A 20,104-nucleotide genomic window follows, 5' to 3' on the forward strand; every position below is an offset into this window, starting at 1 on the left:
TGCAGAGGAAAAGTTGCTCAGTTGCCCATAGCAACCAATCAGATTGCTTCTTTCATTTTTGAAATGGCCTCTGAAAACTGAAAGAAATGATCTGATTGGTTGCTATGGGCAACTTGGCAACTTTTCCTCTGGACAGGTTTTAATGAATCTCCCCCATTGAGTTATATATATAGACTAACTGAGTACCTGGCGTTGCCTGGTTATTCCTTCCTAATCCTTGTTGAGGAGGAAAATCAACAGAGGAAGCTTTTGACTTCATATCCCGTCCTAATATTTTGTTGTCATATCCCGACCTCCTATCCCGACCTCCTATCTCAACCTCCTATCCCGTCCTCCTATCTCGACCTCCTAACCCGTCCTCCTATCTCGACCTCCTATCCCGACCTCCTATCCCGACCTCCTATCCCATCCTCCTTTCCCGTCCTCATATCTCCACCTCCTATCTTTACTTCCTATCCTGTCCTCCTATCCCGACCTCCTATCCTGTCCTCCTTTCCCGTCCTCATATCTCGACCTCCTATCCCGTCCTCCTATTTCAACCTCCTATCCCGTCCTCCTATCTTGACCTCCTATCCCGTCCTCCTATCTCGACCTCATATCCCGACCTCCTATCCCGACCAGTAATATGTGTACCAGGTATTGAAATATCTCCAATATATACATTTCCCATTGATTTGCATGGGACTTTAAACAAAAACCCTGACCCTCACAAATGGGGGTAGTTAAGGGTTAAATTAACTATCCTATATTTTAAGTGGACATATAAGTAACATGTGACCAAGTATTATTGAAATATCTCCAGATGTTTGGAAGTTATGCAGTAACATATTTCCCATAGAATTGTATGGGACTTTAAACAAAACCCTGCCCCTGGCAAATGGGGGTGAGTAAGGGTTAAATTACCTATCCTATGTTGTTGCTGACATATAAGTAACGTGTGCCAAGTTTCATGTTAATATCTTTAGCCGTTTGGACGTGTTGCTGGAACATACACACATACATACACACACACATTGAGTTTTATATATATACTAGCTGAGTACCCGGCATTGCCCGGTTTTTCCTTCCTAATCCCTGTTGGGGAGGAAAATAAACAAAGGAGGAAGCTTTTGACTTCATATCCCGACCTCCTATCCCATCATCATATCCCGTCCTCCTATCTCGACCTCCTTTCCCCGACCTCCTATCTCGACCTCCTTTCTCGTCCTCCTATCTTGTCCTCCTTTCCCGTCCTCCTTTCCCGTCCTCCTATCACGACCTCCTATCACGACCTCCTATCTCGACCTCCTATCCAGTCCTCCTATCTCGACCTCCTATCCCGACCTCCTATCCCGACCTCCTATCCCATCCTCCTTTCCCGTCCTCATATCTCCACCTCCTATCTTTACTTCCTATCCTGTCCTCCTATCCCGACCTCCTATCCTGTCCTCCTTTCCCGTCCTCATATCTCGACCTCCTATCCCGTCCTCCTATTTCAACCTCCTATCCCGTCCTCCTATCTTGACCTCCTATCCCGTCCTCCTATCTCGACCTCATATCCCGACCTCCTATCCCGACCAGTAATATGTGTACCAGGTATTGAAATATCTCCAATATATACATTTCCCATTGATTTGCATGGGACTTTAAACAAAAACCCTGACCCTCACAAATGGGGGTAGTTAAGGGTTAAATTAACTATCCTATATTTTAAGTGGACATATAAGTAACATGTGACCAAGTATTATTGAAATATCTCCAGATGTTTGGAAGTTATGCAGTAACATATTTCCCATAGAGTTGTATGGGACTTTAAACAAAACCCTGCCCCTGGCAAATGGGGGTGAGTAAGGGTTAAATTACCTATCCTATGTTGTTGCTGACATATAAGTAACATGTGTGCCAAGTTTCATGTTAATATCTTTAGCCGTTTGGACGTGTTGCTGGAACATACATACATACATACACACACACATTGAGTTTTATATATATACTAGCTGAGTACCCGGCATTGCCCGGTTTTTCCTTCCTAATCCCTGTTGGGGAGGAAAATAAACAAAGGAGGAAGCTTTTGACTTCATATCCCGACCTCCTATCCCATCATCATATCCCGTCCTCCTATCTCGACCTCCTTTCCCCGACCTCCTATCTCGACCTCCTTTCTCGTCCTCCTATCTTGTCCTCCTTTCCCGTCCTCCTTTCCCGTCCTCCTATCACGACCTCCTATCACGACCTCCTATCTCGACCTCCTATCCAGTCCTCCTATCTCGACCTCCTATCCAGTCCTCCTATCTCGACCTCCTATCCCGTCCTCCTATCCAGTCCTATCTCGACCTCCTATCCCGTCCTCCTATCTCGACCTCCTATCCCGTCCTCCTATCTCGACCTCCTATCCCGTCCTCCTATCGCGTCCTCCTATCCCGTCCTCCTATCCCGACCTCCTAACTCGACCTCCTATCCCGACCATCCCGTCCTCCTATCTTGACCTCTCATCCCGTCCTCATATTCCGTCCTGTAATATGTGACCAGGTATTGAAATATCTCCAGCCCTACAGAAGTTATGTGGGAACATACATTTCCCATTAACTTGCATGGGACTTTAAACAAAACCCCGACCCTCACAAATGGGGGTAGTTAAGGGTTACATTAACTATCCTATATTTTAAGTGGACATATCAGTAACATGTGACCAAGTATTATCGAAATATCTCCAGTCGTTTGGAAGTTATGCAGTAACATATATTTCCCATTCACTTGTATGGGACTTTAAACATAAATCCCGCCCCTGGCAAATGGGGGTGAGTAGGGGTTAAATTACCTATCCTATGTTTGTTGTTGACATATAAGTAACTTGTGTGCCAAGTTTCATGTTAATATCTTTAGCTGTTTGGACGTGATGCTGGAACATACATACACACACACGTTGAGTTTTATATATATATATATAGATTAACCTCTTCAGGACATAGGGCGTATGGATACGCCCTGCATCCCGAGTCCTTAAGGACCGAGGGCGTATCCATACGCCCGTGGGAATTCCGGCCCCCACCGCTAGCCGGTTGGGGACCGGAGCCGGATGCCTGCTGAAATCGTTCAGCAGGCATCCCGGCATATCGCCCAGGGGGGTCATTATGTCCCCCCATGTCGGCGATCGCCGCAGATCGCTGGACAATTCAGTCCAGCGATCTGCGGCGATTCCGGGTCAATCGGGTCTCCAGTGACCCGGTGACCCGGAATTACTGGCTGTTCGGGGCCGTCTCTGACGGCCCCGAACAGCCAGAGCCTGCAGGGGTGAGGTGGCACTGGTGCCACCTCACGATCGCCCTGATTCGTCGGCCGGATTACCGGCCGACCAATCAGGGCGCCTGCTGCGGGTGTCACTCCCGCACCCGCTCCGCCCCTCTTCTGGAGGACGTGAGCGGGTGCGGGACGTGCACCCCGGGTGCTGGGGACCCCGATCCCCGGCGCCCCTGTTGGGATCGGGGCCCCAGGAGCAGCTGCGGCGGCGGGACTGACCTGCAGCGTCTGGATCGTTGGAGGTGAGTGACAGCCTCCTGCTGTTGCTTAGCAATAGCTCCCAGCATGCAAAAAGGGCATGCTGGGAGCTGTAGTTATGCAACAGCAGGAGGCAGACCACCACAACTCCCAGCATTCCCTTATGGGCATGCTGGGACTTATGGTTTTGCAACAGCTGGAGGCACATTCTTTCTATGGAAAAGTGTACCTTCAGCTGTTGTATAACTACAACTCCCAGCTTGCACAAAGAGCTAAAGTGCATGCTGGGAGTTGTAGTGGTGCATCTGCTGGTTGCATAACTACAACTCCCAGCATGCCCGTTGGCTGTCGGTGACTGCTGAGAGTTGTAGTTTTGCAACAGCTGAAGGCACACTGGTTGTGAAACTCAGAGTTTTTTTTTACCTAACTCAGTGTTTCACGACCGGTGTGCCTCCAGCTGTTGCAAACTACAACTCTCAGCAGTCACCGTACACCATGCACCGTACATGCTGGGAGTTGTAGTTTTGCAACAGCTGGAGGCACACTGGTTGTGAAACACTGAGTTAGGTCACAAACTCCGTGATACATAACCAGTGTGCCTACAGTTGTTGCAAAACTGCAACTCTCAGCAGTCACCGACAGCCAGCGGGCATGCTGGGAGTTGTAGTTATGCAACAGCTGGTTGTCCCCCCCAATGTGAACGTACAGGGTACACTCACATGGGCGGAGGATTACAGTAAGTATCTGGCTGCAAGTTTGAGCTGCCGCAAACTTTCTGCTGCAGCTCAAATTGCCAGCGAGAAACTACTGTGAACCCCCGTCCGTGTGACTGTACCCTAAAAACACTACACTAACACAAAAAATAAAATAAAAAGTAAAAAACACTACGTATACACATACCCCTATACAGCCCCCCTCCCCAATAAAAATGAAAAACGTCTGGTACGCCACTGTTTCCAGAACGGAGCCTCCAGCTGTTGCAAAACAACTCCCAGTATTGTCGGACAGCCGTTGACTGTCCAGGCATGCCGGGAGTTTTGCAACAGCTGGAGGCACCCTGTTTGGGAATCACTGGCGTAGAATACCCCTATGTCCACCCCTATGCAATCCCTAATTTAGGCCTCAAATGCGCATGGCGCTCTCACTTTGGAGCCCTGTCGTATTTCAAGGCAACAGTTTAGGGCCACATATGGGGTATCGCCGTACTCGGGAGAAATTGTGTTACAAATTTTGGGGGGTATTTTCTGCTTTTACCCTTTTTAAAAATGTAAAATTTTTGGGAAAACAAGCATTTTAGGTTAAAAAAATTATTTTTTTTTTACATATGCAAAAGTCGTGAAACACCTGTGGGGTATAAAGGTTCACTTAACCCCTTGTTACGTTCCCCGAGGGGTCTAGTTTCCAAAATGGTATGCCATGTGTGGGGTTTTTTGCTGTCCTGGCACCATAGGGGCTTCCTAAATGCGGCATGCCCCCAGAGAAAAATTTGCGTTCAAAAAGCCAAATGTGACTCCTTCTCTTCCGAGACCTGTAGTGCGCCAGCAGAGCACTTTTCACCCCCATATGGGGTGTTTTCTGAATCGGGAGAAATTGGGCTTCAAATTTTTAGGGGTATTTTCTGCTATTACCCTTTTTAAAAATAAAAAAATTTTGGGAAAACAAGCATTTTAGGTAAATTTTTTTTTTTTTTTTTACATTTGCAAAAGTCGTGAAACACCTGTGGGGTATTAAGGTTCACTTTATCCCATGTTACATTCCCCGAGGGGTCTAGTTTCCAAAATGGTATGCCATGTGTTTTTTTTTTTGCTGTTCTGGCACCATAAGGGCTTCCTAAAGGTAACATGCCCCCCAAAAACCATTTCAGAAAAACGTACTCTCCAAAATCCCCTTGTCGCTCCTTCCCTTCTGAGCCCTCTACTGCGCCCGCCGAACACTTTACATAGACATATGAGGTATGTCCTTACTCGAGAGAAATTGGGCTACAAATACAAGTAAAAATTTTGTCCTTTTACCCCTTGTAAAAATTCAAAAATTGGGTCTACAAGAACATGTGAGTGTAAAAAATGAAGATTGTGAATTTTCTCCTTCACTTTGCTTCTATTCCTGTGAAACACCTAAAGGGTTAAAACGCTGACTGAATGTCATTTTGAATACTTTTGGGGGTGTAGTTTTTATAATGGGGTCATTTATGGGGTATTTCTAATATGAAGACCCTTCAAATCCACTTCAAACCTGAACTGGTCCCTGAAAAATACTGAGTTTGAAAATTTTGTGAAAAATCGGAAAATTGCTGCTGACCGTTGAAGCCCTCTGGTGTCTTCCAAAAGTAAAAACACGTCAATTTTATGATGCAAACATAAAGTAGACATATTGTACATGTGAACCCAAAAAAAATGTATTCGTAATATCCATTTTCCTTACAAGCAGAGAGCTTCAAAATTAGCAAAATGCTAAATTTTCTAATTTTTCATCAAATTTACGGATTTTTCACCAAGAAATGATGCAAGTATCGACAAAAATTTACCACTATGTTAAAGTAGAATATGTCACGAAAAAACAATCTCGGAATCAGAATGATAACTAAAAGCATTCCAGAGTTATTAATGTTTAAAGTGACAGTGGTCAGAATTGCAAAAAACGCTCCGGTCCTTAAGGCCAAAATGGGCTCCGTCCTGAAGGGGTTAAAGAAAGGGAGAACACACATTAAAGTCTCCATGCAGATGTTGTCACGGGATAGATAACAGCTTAAGACTTCAGAGATTCAATTAACAATCTTAACCACCTTCCCCAGCATTTTCCAAACCGTGTATCTCTAGCTGTTGCAAAACTACAACTCCCAGCACACCCGGACAGCCTAAGGCTGTCCGGCCATGCTGGTAGTTGTAGTTTTGAATCAGCTGGAGACACACTGTTTGGAAAACACTGGCCTACCCAATGTACCACATCAAAAAGATTGAATGGGGGGGAAAGTTGGTACCCATGGAGCCATTTGTGACATATGCATAAAAACAGTCCATCTTTATAGTTATAGGTGGTATTTATAAGTTGTTGCAAATTCTCATGATTCTTTGGCATTTGGTGGATGACTGAATTTTGTTGATCCATCTGGCAATGTAAATTATACAAATTTTAAGACACATTACTGTATATGATAAAAAAATGTAAGGCATAATTCATAAACCCATTCTAACACATTCTTTATGGTGCTGCAGGAAGGGGCATAACACCCACCCTACTACCATGTAGTATTTAAAGCCACATGTCTATCATTGTCACATCCGTGCTCTACTAGTAGCTTACAAAGTATTGGCTACAGTAAATTACATTGTAAACAAAAGGTTGTATAAGAATAGGAATAAAAGCATTTTCTCTTGAATAGGACCAGCCTTGTCCATTGGTTGTGTTTTGGTATTGCAGCTCTGCCCCCTTCAAGTTAATGGCCCAGTTTTACTAAAAACTTCTATTTCTAAGACAGTGTAAACTTAGAATAAGCAGTCTAAGAATGCACCAAATTTATAACAGTGGCTCAGGCAATTTGATCATTTTGGCACATCTTCAGACTGTCTCTAGTCAAAGTTTAGACTAACTATTAGTTGGTGCAACTGTGTCAGGGTCTTGCGCCAGAACAATATCAGTGCACAGTGTCGCATCTCAAGCCATGTATTTTTTTTAATAATGCACGCCCTTTACGTGATGGAAAAAGTGTCTCAAACTACTGTTAATTGTCGTGTGCAGCATGTAAGTTTTTTTGGTACACGTTTGCCAGAATTCAGGCACATTTGCAATAGTAAATCTGGGCCAATAGAACTGTATTCAATGGAGGCCTGAAATAAAAATAGAAGACCAGAAATTAGCAACTGCACGAGGGCAGAACCCCAGCGCATTGCCGAAATGGTTTATTACCGTACCTGCTGTCACTCACTGTATACACACCACTTGCTAAGCGCCATATCTGCAGTTTAGAAAGCCGCCATGATGCTTCCTACTTTAGCTGACCCTGATCAGTTCTGCAATGAGTATTAGGGAGTTGTATCCACCCTGTAACTGAGGCAATAGGTCAGCTCCAGGGGAAATACCCAAAAATCTTTGTAATGTTAAAATGCCCCTAAAGATTTTTATGACTGGATTGGGGCCATAGTGTCTATGAAAACCCAATAAATTAAATAAACAAAACTCAAAACTACATAAAAAACAGCCACCAATAGGCCAACACACTTACTATCCCTGCCCCTATGTACAGTAAATCACCTGTATAAATATGAACATAACAGAAACAGGACCACATTTTTAAATTATTATAATGGCATTTTTTGCTATTAAAAAATTACAAAAATGTGACATTTGCTATTTTAATGTTTTCCCTGAAATCACATAAAATAATAATATGAAATATATTATATTATAAGTCTGTAGCGTTTCTATAAATCCATCCTCTATTCACACCGCCCCCCAAGTAGAGCTGAGTGGAAATGAACAGGCACAGTGCTCAGCTTTTACCTGCCAGCCCCCAGAACCCAATGACCAAAACTTTTGTCGCTATAATATCTCAGAAATTTTCAAAATGAGGGGTAAAAATGAAAGGCAGTGTTCCCCAGCCTGTGGATCTCCAGCTCTTGCAAAATTACTACTCTTATTATGCCCAGACAGCCCACCAGACATGATGGGAATTGTAGTTTTGGGATGTGAATAAAAAATATAAAAGTCCCACCTCGTCACTACCAATCAGATCGCTTATTTCATCTTTTTTTTTTAAATCCAATAGCATAAACCAGATATGTTATAGGACATTTCTTATGCAAAATAAATAGAATTACCCTCTTAATGATGGGCAATATGCCTTGTTACTGCAGCCATTAAGGGGGCCTATTCTAGCCTGTTGTGTCTCCTAAAGCATGCAGGGATCGGACACGAAGAGGAAAAGCATTTAGAAATGGGCCCTGCAGTCTGCTCCTGTGTAAACAGATGGAAAAAATGATAGCACATCTGCCCCAGTAAACAGGATAGGCTGCTGACCATATACCTGAAGAGAATGGTTGCATTAACAATTGTTCAGATGTTCATGGGGCTGTTTGCTCCCAACAACTGGGCCATGTAAATCAAGATTTTTAATGAGCGCCTTGTCGATCAAGGCTCGTATCAGGCAGTTATTGGCTGATGTAAAAGCAACTTAACCCCTTAAGGACTCAGCCCATTTTGGCCTTAAGGACTTTAATTTTTACGTTTTCATTTTTTCCTCCTCGCCTTCTAAAAATCATAACTCTTTTATATTTTCATCCACAGACTAGTATGAGGGCTTGTTTTTTGCGCGACCAGTTGTCCTTTGTAATGACATAACTCATTATTTCATACAATGTATGGCGCAACCAAAAAACACTATTTTTGTGGGGAAATTAAAAAGAAAAACGCAATTTTGCTAATTTTGGAAGGTTTCTTTTCACGACGTACAATTTATGGTAAAAATGACATGTGATCTTTATTCTGTGGGTCAATACGATTAAAATGATACCCATTATTATATACTTTTATATTATTGTTGTGCTTAAAAAAAAAATCACAAACTTTTTAATCCCTTTATTTTGATGACCTCTAACTTTTTTATTTTTCCGTATAAGCGGCGGTATGGGGGCTCATTTTTTGCGCCATGATCTTTACTTTTTTTGATACCACATTTGCATATAAAAAACTTTTAATACATTTTTTATAATTTTTTTTAAATAAAATTATTAAAAAAGTAGCAATTTTGGACTTTTTTTTTTTTGTTCACGCCGTTCACCGTACGGGATCATTAACATTTTATTTTAATAGTTCGGACATTTACGCACTCGGCGATACCAAATATGTTTATAAAATTTATTTTTTACGCTTTTTGGGGGTAAAATAGGAAAAAACTGACGTTTTACTTTTTTATTGGGGGAGGGGATTTTTCCCTTTTTTTAACTTTTACTTTTACATTTTTTTACATTTTTTTTTACACTTGAATAGTCCCCATAGGGGACTATTCATAGCAATACCATGATTGCTAATACTGATCTGTTCTATGTATAGGACATAGAACAGATCAGTGTTATCGGCTATCTTGAGCTCTGATCTGCTCGATCTCAGACCAGAGCAGAAGACGTCGGGAGCCGGAAGCAGGAAGGTGAGGGGACCTCCGTGCGGCGTTCTGAATGATCGGATCCCCGCAGCAGCGCTGCGGACGATCCGATCGTTCATTTAAATCGCGCACTGCCATCCCGGCACCTGAGGGGTTAATGGCGGACGCCTGCGAGATCGCGGGCGTCGGCCATTGCCGGCGGGTCCCTGGCTGCGATCAGCAGCCGGGATCAGCCGCGCATGACACGGGCATCGCTCCGATGCCCGCGGTTATGCACAGGACGTAAATGTACGTCCTGGTGCGTTAAGTACCACCGCACCAGGACGTACATTTACGTCCTGCGTCCTAAAGGGGTTAAAGGGGTACTCCGGTGGAAAACTTTTTTTTTTTCTGAATCAACTGGTGCCAGTAAGTTAAACAGATTTGTAAATTACTTCTATTAAAAAATCTTACTCCTTCCAGTACTTATTAGCTGCTGAATATTACAGAGGAAATTCTTTTCTTTTTATAACACAGAGCTCTCTGCTGAATCACGAGCACAGTGCTCTCTGCTGACATTTCTGTCCATTTTAAGAACTGTTCAAAGTAGGAGAAAATCCCCACAGCAAACATATGCTGCTCTGGACAGTTCCTAAAATGGACAGAGATGTAAGCAGAGAGCACTGTGCTCGTGATTCAGCAGACAGCTCTGTGTTCCAAAAAGAAAATAATTTCCTCTGTAGTATTCAGCAGCTAATAAGTACTGGAAGGATTAAGATTTTTTAATAGAAGTAATTTACATATCTGTTTAACTTTCTGGCACCAGTTGATTTAAAAAAAAAAAAGTTTTCAATGTTATTTTTTTTTGAGTCAGAAGCATTTCCACGCGGAATTCGCGCGGAATTTGCGCGGAATTTCTGCATGAAATTTTTTTTTATGAAACCTGCATTTCCGTGTGGAATTCGCGCGCAATCTCTGTTCTTGTGGAAAAGTAACAATATTTTGAGGCAGAAAATTTCTGCTTGATTTCCGCCCCAATTCCTCAGTGTGAACATACCCTAAAGGGGTATTCCAGGAAAAAAACTTTTTTTTTAATATTAACTGGCTGCAGAAAGTTAAACAGATTTGTAAATTACTTCTAATAAAAAATCTTAATTCTTCCAATAATTTTCAGCTGCTGAAGTTGAGTTGTTCTTTTCTGTCTGACAGCAGTGCTCTCTGCTGACATCTCTGCTTGTCTCGGGAGTAGAAGAGGTTTGCTTCTGCTCTGGAGAGTTCCTGAGACAGGTGTCATCAGAGAGCACTTAGACAGAAAAGAACAACTCAACTTCAGCAGCTCATAAGCACTGAATGGATTAAGATTTATTAATAGAAGTCATTTACAAATATGTTTAACTTACTGGAGCCAGTTGATATAAAAAAAAAAACAGTTAGTTTTTTTTCCTGGATTACCCCTTTAACCCCTTCCCGCTATTGGACGTATGCATACGTCCAGGCGAATTACACGTTCGCGCAAATGGACGTATGCATACGTCCAAGCGATCTCCTGCTCTGCCGCGGGCAGCGCAGGAGATCGCGGGTGGGACTCAGCTGTCAATCACAGCCGGAGTCCCACCGCAGCTGCCGGGGCCACGATCGCGCCGGTCCCGGCAGCATTAACCCCATAGATGCCATGATCAGTTCGGATCACGGCATCTATGGTGTTTGCAGGGGGAGCGCTCTCCCCCTGCCCATCAACGGCGGCTCCGCGATAAAATAAGGGGGATCGAGGGTGTCCAAGACACCCTCGATCCCCCTTGAAGAGATAGGAGTGAGGTGGCAGGGTTGCCACCCCTCCTATCCCTGCTATTGATCGGTCGAGCGACCGACCAATAGCAGACTGGGGGCGGGGGGGGTTAAAGTTCGGTTCCCCTCCGCTATGCCCTCCGTGCACAGCGGGGGGAACCGTGTAGTAGCGGCGGTCACTTACCCGGCGGCGGCTGTGATCACGGTGGCGGTGGAGGTGAGTATGACGCCGCGTGTCCGGGAGTCTGTTGCCTAGCAACATCTGCAGGGCGACAGTTTAGAGAGTGGTCTCTAAACTGTCGCCCTCCAGATGTTGCAAAACTACAACTCCCACCATGCCTTGACAGCTGTTTGCTGTGTTGGCATGCTGGGAGTTGTAGTTATGCAAGATTTAGAGGGGTTCAGGCTGGAGATCACTGACAGTGGTCTCTAAACTGTAGCCCTCCAGATATTACAAAACTACAACTCCCAGCATGCCCAGACAGCAGTTTGCTGTCTTAGCATGCTGAGATTTGTAGTTTTGCAACATCTGGAGGGCCACAGTTTAGAGACCACTGTCAGTGATCTCCAGCCTGAACCCCTCTAAATCTTGCAAAACTACAACTCCCAGCATTCAGGAACAGCAAATGGCTGTCTCGGCATGCTGGGAGTTGTACTTGCGTGCCTCCAGCTGTTGCATAACTACATCTCCCAGCATTCCCTTTGGCAATCAGTACATGCTGAGAGTTGTAGTTCTGCAACAGCTGGAGGCACACTGGTTGGGAAATACCGAGTTAGGTAATAGGTTCTATTACCTAACTCAGTATTTTCCAACCAGTGTGCCTCCAGCTGTTGCAAAACTACAACTCCCAGCATGCACGTTCTGTCAGTGCATGCTGGGAGTTGTAGTTTTGCCCCCCCCCCCCCCCCCCCCATGTGAATGTACAGGTTACATTCACACTGGCGGCGGATTACAGTGAGTTCCCTGCTTCAAGTTTGAGCTGCAGCAGCCGCAGCTCAAACTCCTAGCGGGAGACTCAGTGTAATCCGCCGTCAGTGTGAATGTAATCTAAAAACACTACACTACGCTAACATAAAATGAAGAGTAAAACACTACATATACACACGTACACTAACCCCCCCCCACCCCTTCCCCCCCAATAAAAATGAAAAACGTATCCTACAGCAGTGTTTCCAAAACGGAGCCTCCAGCTGTTGCAAAACAAAAACTCCCAGCATTTCCGGACAGCCATTGACTGTCCAAGCATGCTGGGAGTTTAGCAACAGCTGGAGGCACCCTGTTTGAGAATCACTGGTGTAGAATACCCCTATGTCCACCCCTATGCAAATCCCTAATTTAGGCCTCAAATGCGCATGGCGCTCTCAACTTGGAGCCCTGTCGTATTTCAAGGCAACAGTTTAGGGCCACATATGGGGTATCGCCGTACTCGGGAGAAATTGCCTAACAAATTTTGGGGGGCTTTTTCTCCTTTTACCCCTTATGAAAAGGTAAAGTTGGCGTCTACACCAGCATATTAGTGTAAAAAAAAATACATTTTTGTACACTAACATACTGGTGTTGCCCCATACTTTAAAATTTCACAAGCGGTAAAAGAAAAATAGCCTCCAAAATTTGTAACGCAATTTCTCCTGAGGACGGAGATACCCCATATGTGGGCGCAAAGTGTTCTGGGGACGCAGAACAAGGGTCAGAAGGGAGAGTGCACCATGTAAATTTGAGGTCTAAATTGGTGATTTGCACAGGGGTGGCTGATTTTACAGCGGTTCTGACATAAGTGCAAAACAATAAATACCCACATGTGACCCCATTTTGGAAACTACACCCCTCACGGAATGTAACAAGGGGTACAGTGAGCATTTACACCCCACAGGTGTCTGACAGATCTTTGAAACAGGGGTCTGTGAAAATGAAAAATAACATTTTTAATTTGCACAGCCCACTGTTCCAAAGATCCGTCAAATGTCAGTGGGGTGTAAATTCTCCCTGCACCCCTTATTACCTTCCGTGAGGGGTGTAGTTTTAAAAATGGGGTCACATGTGGGGGGGTCCACTGTTCTGGCACCACGGGGGGGCTTTGGAAATGCACATGGCCAAATTCTCTCTCCAAAAGCTCAATGATGCTCCTTCTCTTCTGAGCATTGTAGTTCGCCCCCAGTGCACTTCACGTCCACTTATTGGGTATTTCCATACTCAGGAGAGATGGGGTTACAAATTTTGGGGGGTATTTTCTGCTATTATCCCTTGTAAAAATGTAAAATTTGGGGGAAAACAAGAATTTTAGTGTAAAAAAATTTTTGTTTTTTTACATATGCAAAAGTCGTGAAACACCTGTGGGGTATTAAGGTTCACTTTACCCCTTGTTACGTTCCCTGAGGGGTCTAGTTTCCAAAATGGTATGCCATGTGTTTTTTTTTTCTGTCCTGGCACCATAGGTGCTTCCTAAATGCGGCATGCCCCCAGAGCAAAATTTGCTTCCAAAAAGCCAAATGTGACTCCTTCTCTTCTGAGACCTGTAGTGCGCCAGCAGAGCACTTTTCATCCCCATATTGGGTGTTTTCTGAATCGGGAGCAATTGGGCTTCAAATTTTTGGGGGCATTTTCTGCTATTACCTTTTTTAAAAATGTAAAATTTTTGCTAAACCAAGCATTTTTGGTAAAAAAAATTTTTTTTTTTTTACATATGCAAAAGTCGTGAAACACCTGTGGGGTATTAAGGTTCACTTTATCCCTTGTTACATTCCTCAAGGAGTCTAGTTTACAAAATGGTATGCCATGTCATTTTTTTTTGCTGTCCTGGCACCATAGGGGCTTCCTAAATGCGACATGCCCCCCGAGCAAAATTTGCTCTCAAAAAGCCAAATATGACTCCTTCTCTTCTGAGCATTGTAGTTCGCCCGTAATGCACTTCATGTCAACTTATGGGGTACCTCCATACTCAGAAGAGATGGGGTTACAAATTTTGGGGGGTATTTTCTGCTATTAACCCTTGCAAAAATTTGAAATTTGGGGGGAAACACACATTTTTGTGATTTTTTTTTTTTTTTTTACATATGCAAAAGTCATGAAACACCTGTGGGGTATTAAGGCTCACTTAATTCCTTGTTACGTTCCTCAAGGGGTCTAGTTTCCAAAATGGTATGCCATGTTTTTTTTTCTGCTGTTTTGGCACCATAGGGGCTTCCTAAATGCAACATGCCCCCAAAAAACCATTTCAGAAAAACGTACTCTCCAAAATCCCCTTGTCGCTCCTTCGCTTCTGAGCCCTCTACTGCGCCCACCGAACAATTTACATAGACATATGAGGTATGTGCTTACTCGAGAGAAATTGGGTAAAAAATGAAGATTTTGAATTTTCTCCTTCACTTTGCTGCTTTTCCTGTGAAACACCTAAAGGGTTAAAACACTTACTGAATGTCATTTTGAATACTTTGGGGGGTGCAGTTTTTGTAATGGGGTCATTTATGGGGTATTTCTAATATGAAGACCCTTCAAATCCACTTCAAACCTGAACTGGTCCATGAAAAATAGCGAGTTTGAAAATTTTGTGAAAAATTGTAAAATTGCTGCTGAACTTTGAAGCCCTCTGGTGTCTTCCAAAAGTAAACACTTGTCAATTTTATGATGAAAATATAAAGTAGACATATTGTATATGTGAATCAAAAAAAAAATATTTGAAATATCCATTTTCCTTACAAACAGAGAGCTTCAAAGTTAGAAAAATGCAAAATTTTCAATTTTTTCATCAAATTTTGAGATTTTTCACCAAGAAAGGATGCAAGTTACCACAAAAATTTACCACTATGTTAAAGTAGAATATGTCACGAAAAAACATTCTCGGAATCAGATTGATAAGTAAAAGCATTCCAGAGTTATTAATGTTTAAAGTGACAGTGGTCAGATGTGCAAAAAAGGGCTGCGTCCTAGAGGTGAAAATGGGCTGTGTCCTTAAGGGGTTAAATAGAATGGGGTCTATAGACTGGAGGGGTGTTTAGCTTAGAAAAGAGAGCCTTTGTACAATTATGTGTTTTTATTGTAAAGGTAAAGCAACCCCCCACCCCATACACATAACATAAAGAAAAAGTTGCTTTAATTTTTGTGGGACTCCCCCAAGATCATATCTAAAGGATCTGGTATATTGAATTTCAATTACCCAATTCTTTTGTCTGTGGAGATAACCAGCCACCAAAAGAGTCAGACAGTGGCTTACCCCTTCTTTCTTTACTCAGAATGCATAAACACATTACTGTGACTACAGTCCTCAACATATAGTGACTTAATAAAATCTTTATACAGGGACAGCTGTCAGTTTGGGTCATCAGACCGGCAGTCAAACTGGAATATATGGCCACAATAGGACTGTAATTAGCCAAGGAGTAACCCAATATATACTCCCTACCCAAAAGCATATCCTTATAGAGCAATAACTAATACTCATTCCTTTAGGCTGCTCAGCAGGTACACTATTATCTCCTTCAAGCACCTGCAGCTGATCTAACTTTTAGACAGTGTTGCTATTCAGTGACTGTATGTTGGTACGGTTTATACTAACACAGAAATGAAATCAAAGGAGGTTCTTTTGCTCTACTAGGGAGAAATTATCACATAATGATAGACATTAATGAAAAGCGGGAGCTGAGGATTTCTGAGGAGCTGAGAAAAGATGTTAAAGTAGGGGAAAAAAAGTTAAAGGGGTTGTGCGCTGCCCTGGCTTTTGGAGCTCCCCACGCAGCGTCCGGAAGTTCATTACTCCGAACGCTGTGTGCGGGCTTCCATGTTCGCGGCCGCCCCCTCGTGACGTCATGCCCGCCCCTCAACGAAAGTCTATGGGAAGGAGAATTCCCATAGACTTTGGTAGAGGGGACGGGTGTGATGTCACGCCCGGCGGCCGCCAACACGGAAGCCCGCACACAGCGTTCGGAGCTCCGAAAGCCAGGGCAGCGCACAACCCCTTTAATATTCGCAGCAAGGTGGGTGTAAGTATACTGTTTTGGTTGCATACATTGTAAGTTAACCTCTTTTAGATATTACCCTTTGCCTCAATGTCCTTTGTAGCTTCTCTTAATAACTTTATTTTAGTATCATCCACAGAACTTTTTAGAAGAAGCAATGAAAAAATGGGTGTATTTGCTGGCTGTCAGACTTTGACCTGGGAGGAGCATTTAACCTCATTGTAAAAGTATCAAGGCCAGACTCTGGGAGAGAAGCTGCGACTCAATGCTCATAAATTGAATGAACTGTGCTGACTTGTGGTCACTTTTCTTGTCGCCATCAAATTGTTTTGCAGGATGGTAGGAATAAAGCTACCGCTGTTCTCTGTAGTCATAGGGCTTTGTGCCTATTACTTTTACAGCACAGAGACCATAACTCCAGGTGAGTATGTTTATATATTATGGTAATATATACATGTGCTTTTTGTAGTATCCTATACAGCAGTGGTCTCCAACCTGCAGACCTCCAGATGTTGCAAAACTGCAACTCCCAGCATGCCCGGACAGCCGTTGGCTGTCCGTGCATGCTGGGAGTTGTAGTTTTGCAACATCTGGAAGTCTGCAGGTTGGAGACCACTGCTATACAGTGTGCTATGGGGCAGTTTCTGCATTCACATTAATGTTTACTATACTGTATTAAAGGGGTACTCCCGTGGAAAACTTTTATTTTTTTTAAATCAACTGGTGCCAGAAAGTTAAACAGATTTGTAAATCACTTCTATTAAGAAATCTTAATCCTTCCAGTACTTATCAGCTGCTGTATACTAAAGAGAAATCCAAAAAGAAATGCATTTCCTGTGATGTCCTGACCACAGTGCTCTCTACTGACCTCTGCTGTCCATTTTAGCAACTGTCCAGAGAAGCATATGTTTTCTATGGGGATTTTCTTCTTCTCTGGATAGTTTCTAAAATGGACAGCAGAGGTCAGCAGAGAGCACTGTGGTCAGGACATCACAGGAAATGCATTTCTTTTTGGATTTCTCTTTAGTATACAGCCCCTAAAAAGTACTGGAAGGATTAAGATTTTTTAATAGAAGTGATTTACAAAACTGTTTAACTTTCTGGCACCAGTTGATTTAAAAAAAAAAAAAAAGATTTCCAGGGGAGTACCCCTTTAACACAAATAAAATGAATATGGTATTGCAGGGACTAGTTCATCTTGCCTTTTTGCAGTTTATATAGCATTTACATGTCAAGTAAAAAATCATGATAGGATTATCGGAGCATAGGCCAGCTGTGATTATTGTGTCTTTGCTTGCTTCTAGACATGGTAAAAGGAAAGAGAGTACTGGTGACTGGATCCAGTACAGGGATTGGAGAACAGATTGCATATACATTTTCTGAAATGGGGGCTCATGTGATGCTCACCGCCAGAAGGGCTAAACAACTACAGGAGGTATGTCTGTATAGATTTACATAGAAATACATTTTACATTACTGTCACGATGCCGGCTGGCAGGTAGTGGATCCTCTGTGCCAGAGAGGGATTGGCGTGGACCGTGCTAGTGGACCGGTTCTAAGCCACTACTGGTTTTCACCAGAGCCCGCCGCAAAGCGGGATGGTCTTGCTGCGGCGGTAGTGACCAGGTCGTATCCACTAGCAACGGCTCACCTCTCTGGCTGCTGAAGATAGGCGCGGTACAAGGGAGTAGGCAAAAGCAAGGTCGGACGTAGCAGAAGGTCGGGGCAGGCAGCAAGGATCGTAGTCAGGGGCAACGGCAGAAGGTCTGGAAACACAGGCAAGGAACACACAAGGAACGCTTTCACTGGCACTAAGGCAACAAGATCCGGCAAGGGAGTGCAGGGGAAGTGAGGTGATATAGGGAAGTGCACAGGTGAACACACTAATTGGGACCACTGCGCCAATCAGCGGCGCAGTGGCCCTTTAAATCGCAGAGACCCGGCGCGCGCGCGCCCTAGGGAGCGGGGCCGCGCGCGCCGGGACAGAACAGACGGAGAGCGAGTCAGGTAGGGGAGCCGGGGTGCGCATCGCGAGCGGGCGCTACCCGCATCGCGAATCGCATCCCGGCTGGCAGCGGAATCGCAGCGCCCCGGGTCAGAGGACGTGACCGGAGCGCTGCCGCGGGGAGAGTGAAGCGAGCGCTCCGGGGAGGAGCGGGGACCCGGAGCGCTCGGCGTAACAGTACCCCCCCCCTTGGGTCTCCCCCTCTTCTTGGAGCCTGAGAACCTGAGGAGCAGACTTTTGTCTAGGATGTTGTCCTCAGGTTCCCAGGATCTCTCTTCAGGACCACAACCCTCCCAGTCCACTAAAAAAAAATTTTTCCCTCTGACCTTTTTGGCAGCTAAAATTTCTTTGACCGAGAAGATGTCCGAGGAGCCAGAAACAGGAGTGGGAGGAACAGATTTGGGAGAAAAACGGTTGAGGATGAGTGGTTTGAGAAGAGAGACGTGAAAGGCATTAGGGATACGAAGAGAGGGAGGAAGAAGAAGTTTATAAGAGACAGGATTAATTTGACACAAAATTTTGAAAGGACCAAGATAGCGTGGTCCCAACTTGTAGCTAGGGACACGGAAGCGGACATATTTAGCGGAGAGCCATACCTTGTCTCCAGGGGAAAAAACGGGGGAAGCTCTTCTTTTCTTATCCGCGAACTTCTTCATGCGTGATGAAGCCTGTAAGAGAGAATTTTGGGTCTCTCTCCATATGATGGAAAGGTCACGAGAAATTTCATCCACAGCGGGCAGACCAGAGGGCAAGGGAGTAGGGAGGGGGGGAAGAGGGTGACGGCCGTACACCACGAAAAATGGGGATTTGGAGGAAGACTCAGAGACCCTGAAGTTATACGAGAATTCGGCCCATGGGAGGAGATCTGCCCAGTCATCCTGGCGGGAGGAAACAAAATGTCGCAAATAATCACCCAAGATCTGGTTAATCCTTTCTACTTGTCCATTGGACTGGGGATGATATGCAGAAGAAAAATTTAATTTAATCTTGAGTTGTTTACAGAGAGCCCTCCAGAATTTAGACACGAATTGGACGCCTCTATCCGAGACAATCTGCGTAGGCAACCCGTGAAGACGAAAAATGTGTACAAAAAATTGTTTAGCCAACTGAGGCGCAGAAGGAAGACCAGGAAGAGGGATGAAATGTGCCATTTTGGAGAATCGATCAACGACCACCCAAATAACAGTGTTGCCACGGGAAGGGGGTAAATCAGTAATAAAATCCATACCAATCAGAGACCAAGGCTGTTCGGGGACAGGCAGAGGATGAAGAAAACCAGCGGGCTTCTGGCGAGGAGTCTTATCCCGGGCACAGATAGTGCAGGCTCGCACAAAGTCCACAACATCCGTCTCCAGAGTCGGCCACCAATAGAAGCGGGAGATGAGTTGCACAGATTTCTTGATACCCGCATGACCTGCGAGATGGGAGGAGTGACCCCATTTGAGGATTCCGAGGCGTTGGCGAGGAGAAACAAAGGTCTTTCCTGGAGGAGTCTGCCTGATGGAGGCAGGAGAAGTGGAGATCAGGCAGTCAGGTGGAATGATGTGTTGCGGAGAGAGTTCAACTTCTGAGGCATCCGAGGAACGAGAGAGAGCATCGGCCCTAATGTTCTTATCGGCAGGACGAAAGTGAATCTCAAAATTAAATCGGGCAAAGAACAGAGACCACCGGGCCTGGCGAGGATTCAGCCGTTGGGCAGACTGGAGGTAGGAGAGGTTCTTGTGGTCGGTGTAGATAATAACAGGAGAACTTGATCCCTCCAGCAGATGCCTCCATTCCTCAAGTGCTAATTTGATGGCTAGAAGCTCTCGATCCCC

At 44.4% G+C, this 20,104-nt stretch overlaps 1 protein-coding gene across 2 annotated transcripts in view; it reads left to right on the top strand.

Annotated features, from left to right (window-relative positions):
• The first annotated feature begins 1,422 nt into the window (after positions 1 to 1,422).
• Positions 1,423 to 20,104, top strand: part of LOC130282130 (hydroxysteroid 11-beta-dehydrogenase 1-like protein A) — a 58,388-nt gene continuing 39,706 nt past the window's right edge. Inside the window, exons 1-3 of one of the 2 annotated variants that reach the window (XM_056530070.1) lie at positions 1,423 to 1,575; positions 16,410 to 16,703; positions 17,587 to 17,717. In XM_056530070.1, the coding sequence (XP_056386045.1) occupies positions 16,619 to 16,703; positions 17,587 to 17,717 (216 nt within the window). In that variant the 5' untranslated portion in view covers positions 1,423 to 1,575; positions 16,410 to 16,618. Of the gene's footprint in view, positions 1,576 to 2,222; positions 2,509 to 16,409; positions 16,704 to 17,586; positions 17,718 to 20,104 lie in introns of those variants that run through there. The other variant, XM_056530064.1, reaches the window with a different exon arrangement.

Source organism: Hyla sarda, chromosome 1 (assembly GCF_029499605.1).
Source record: "Hyla sarda isolate aHylSar1 chromosome 1, aHylSar1.hap1, whole genome shotgun sequence".
NCBI classification, from domain to species: domain Eukaryota; kingdom Metazoa; phylum Chordata; class Amphibia; order Anura; family Hylidae; genus Hyla; species Hyla sarda.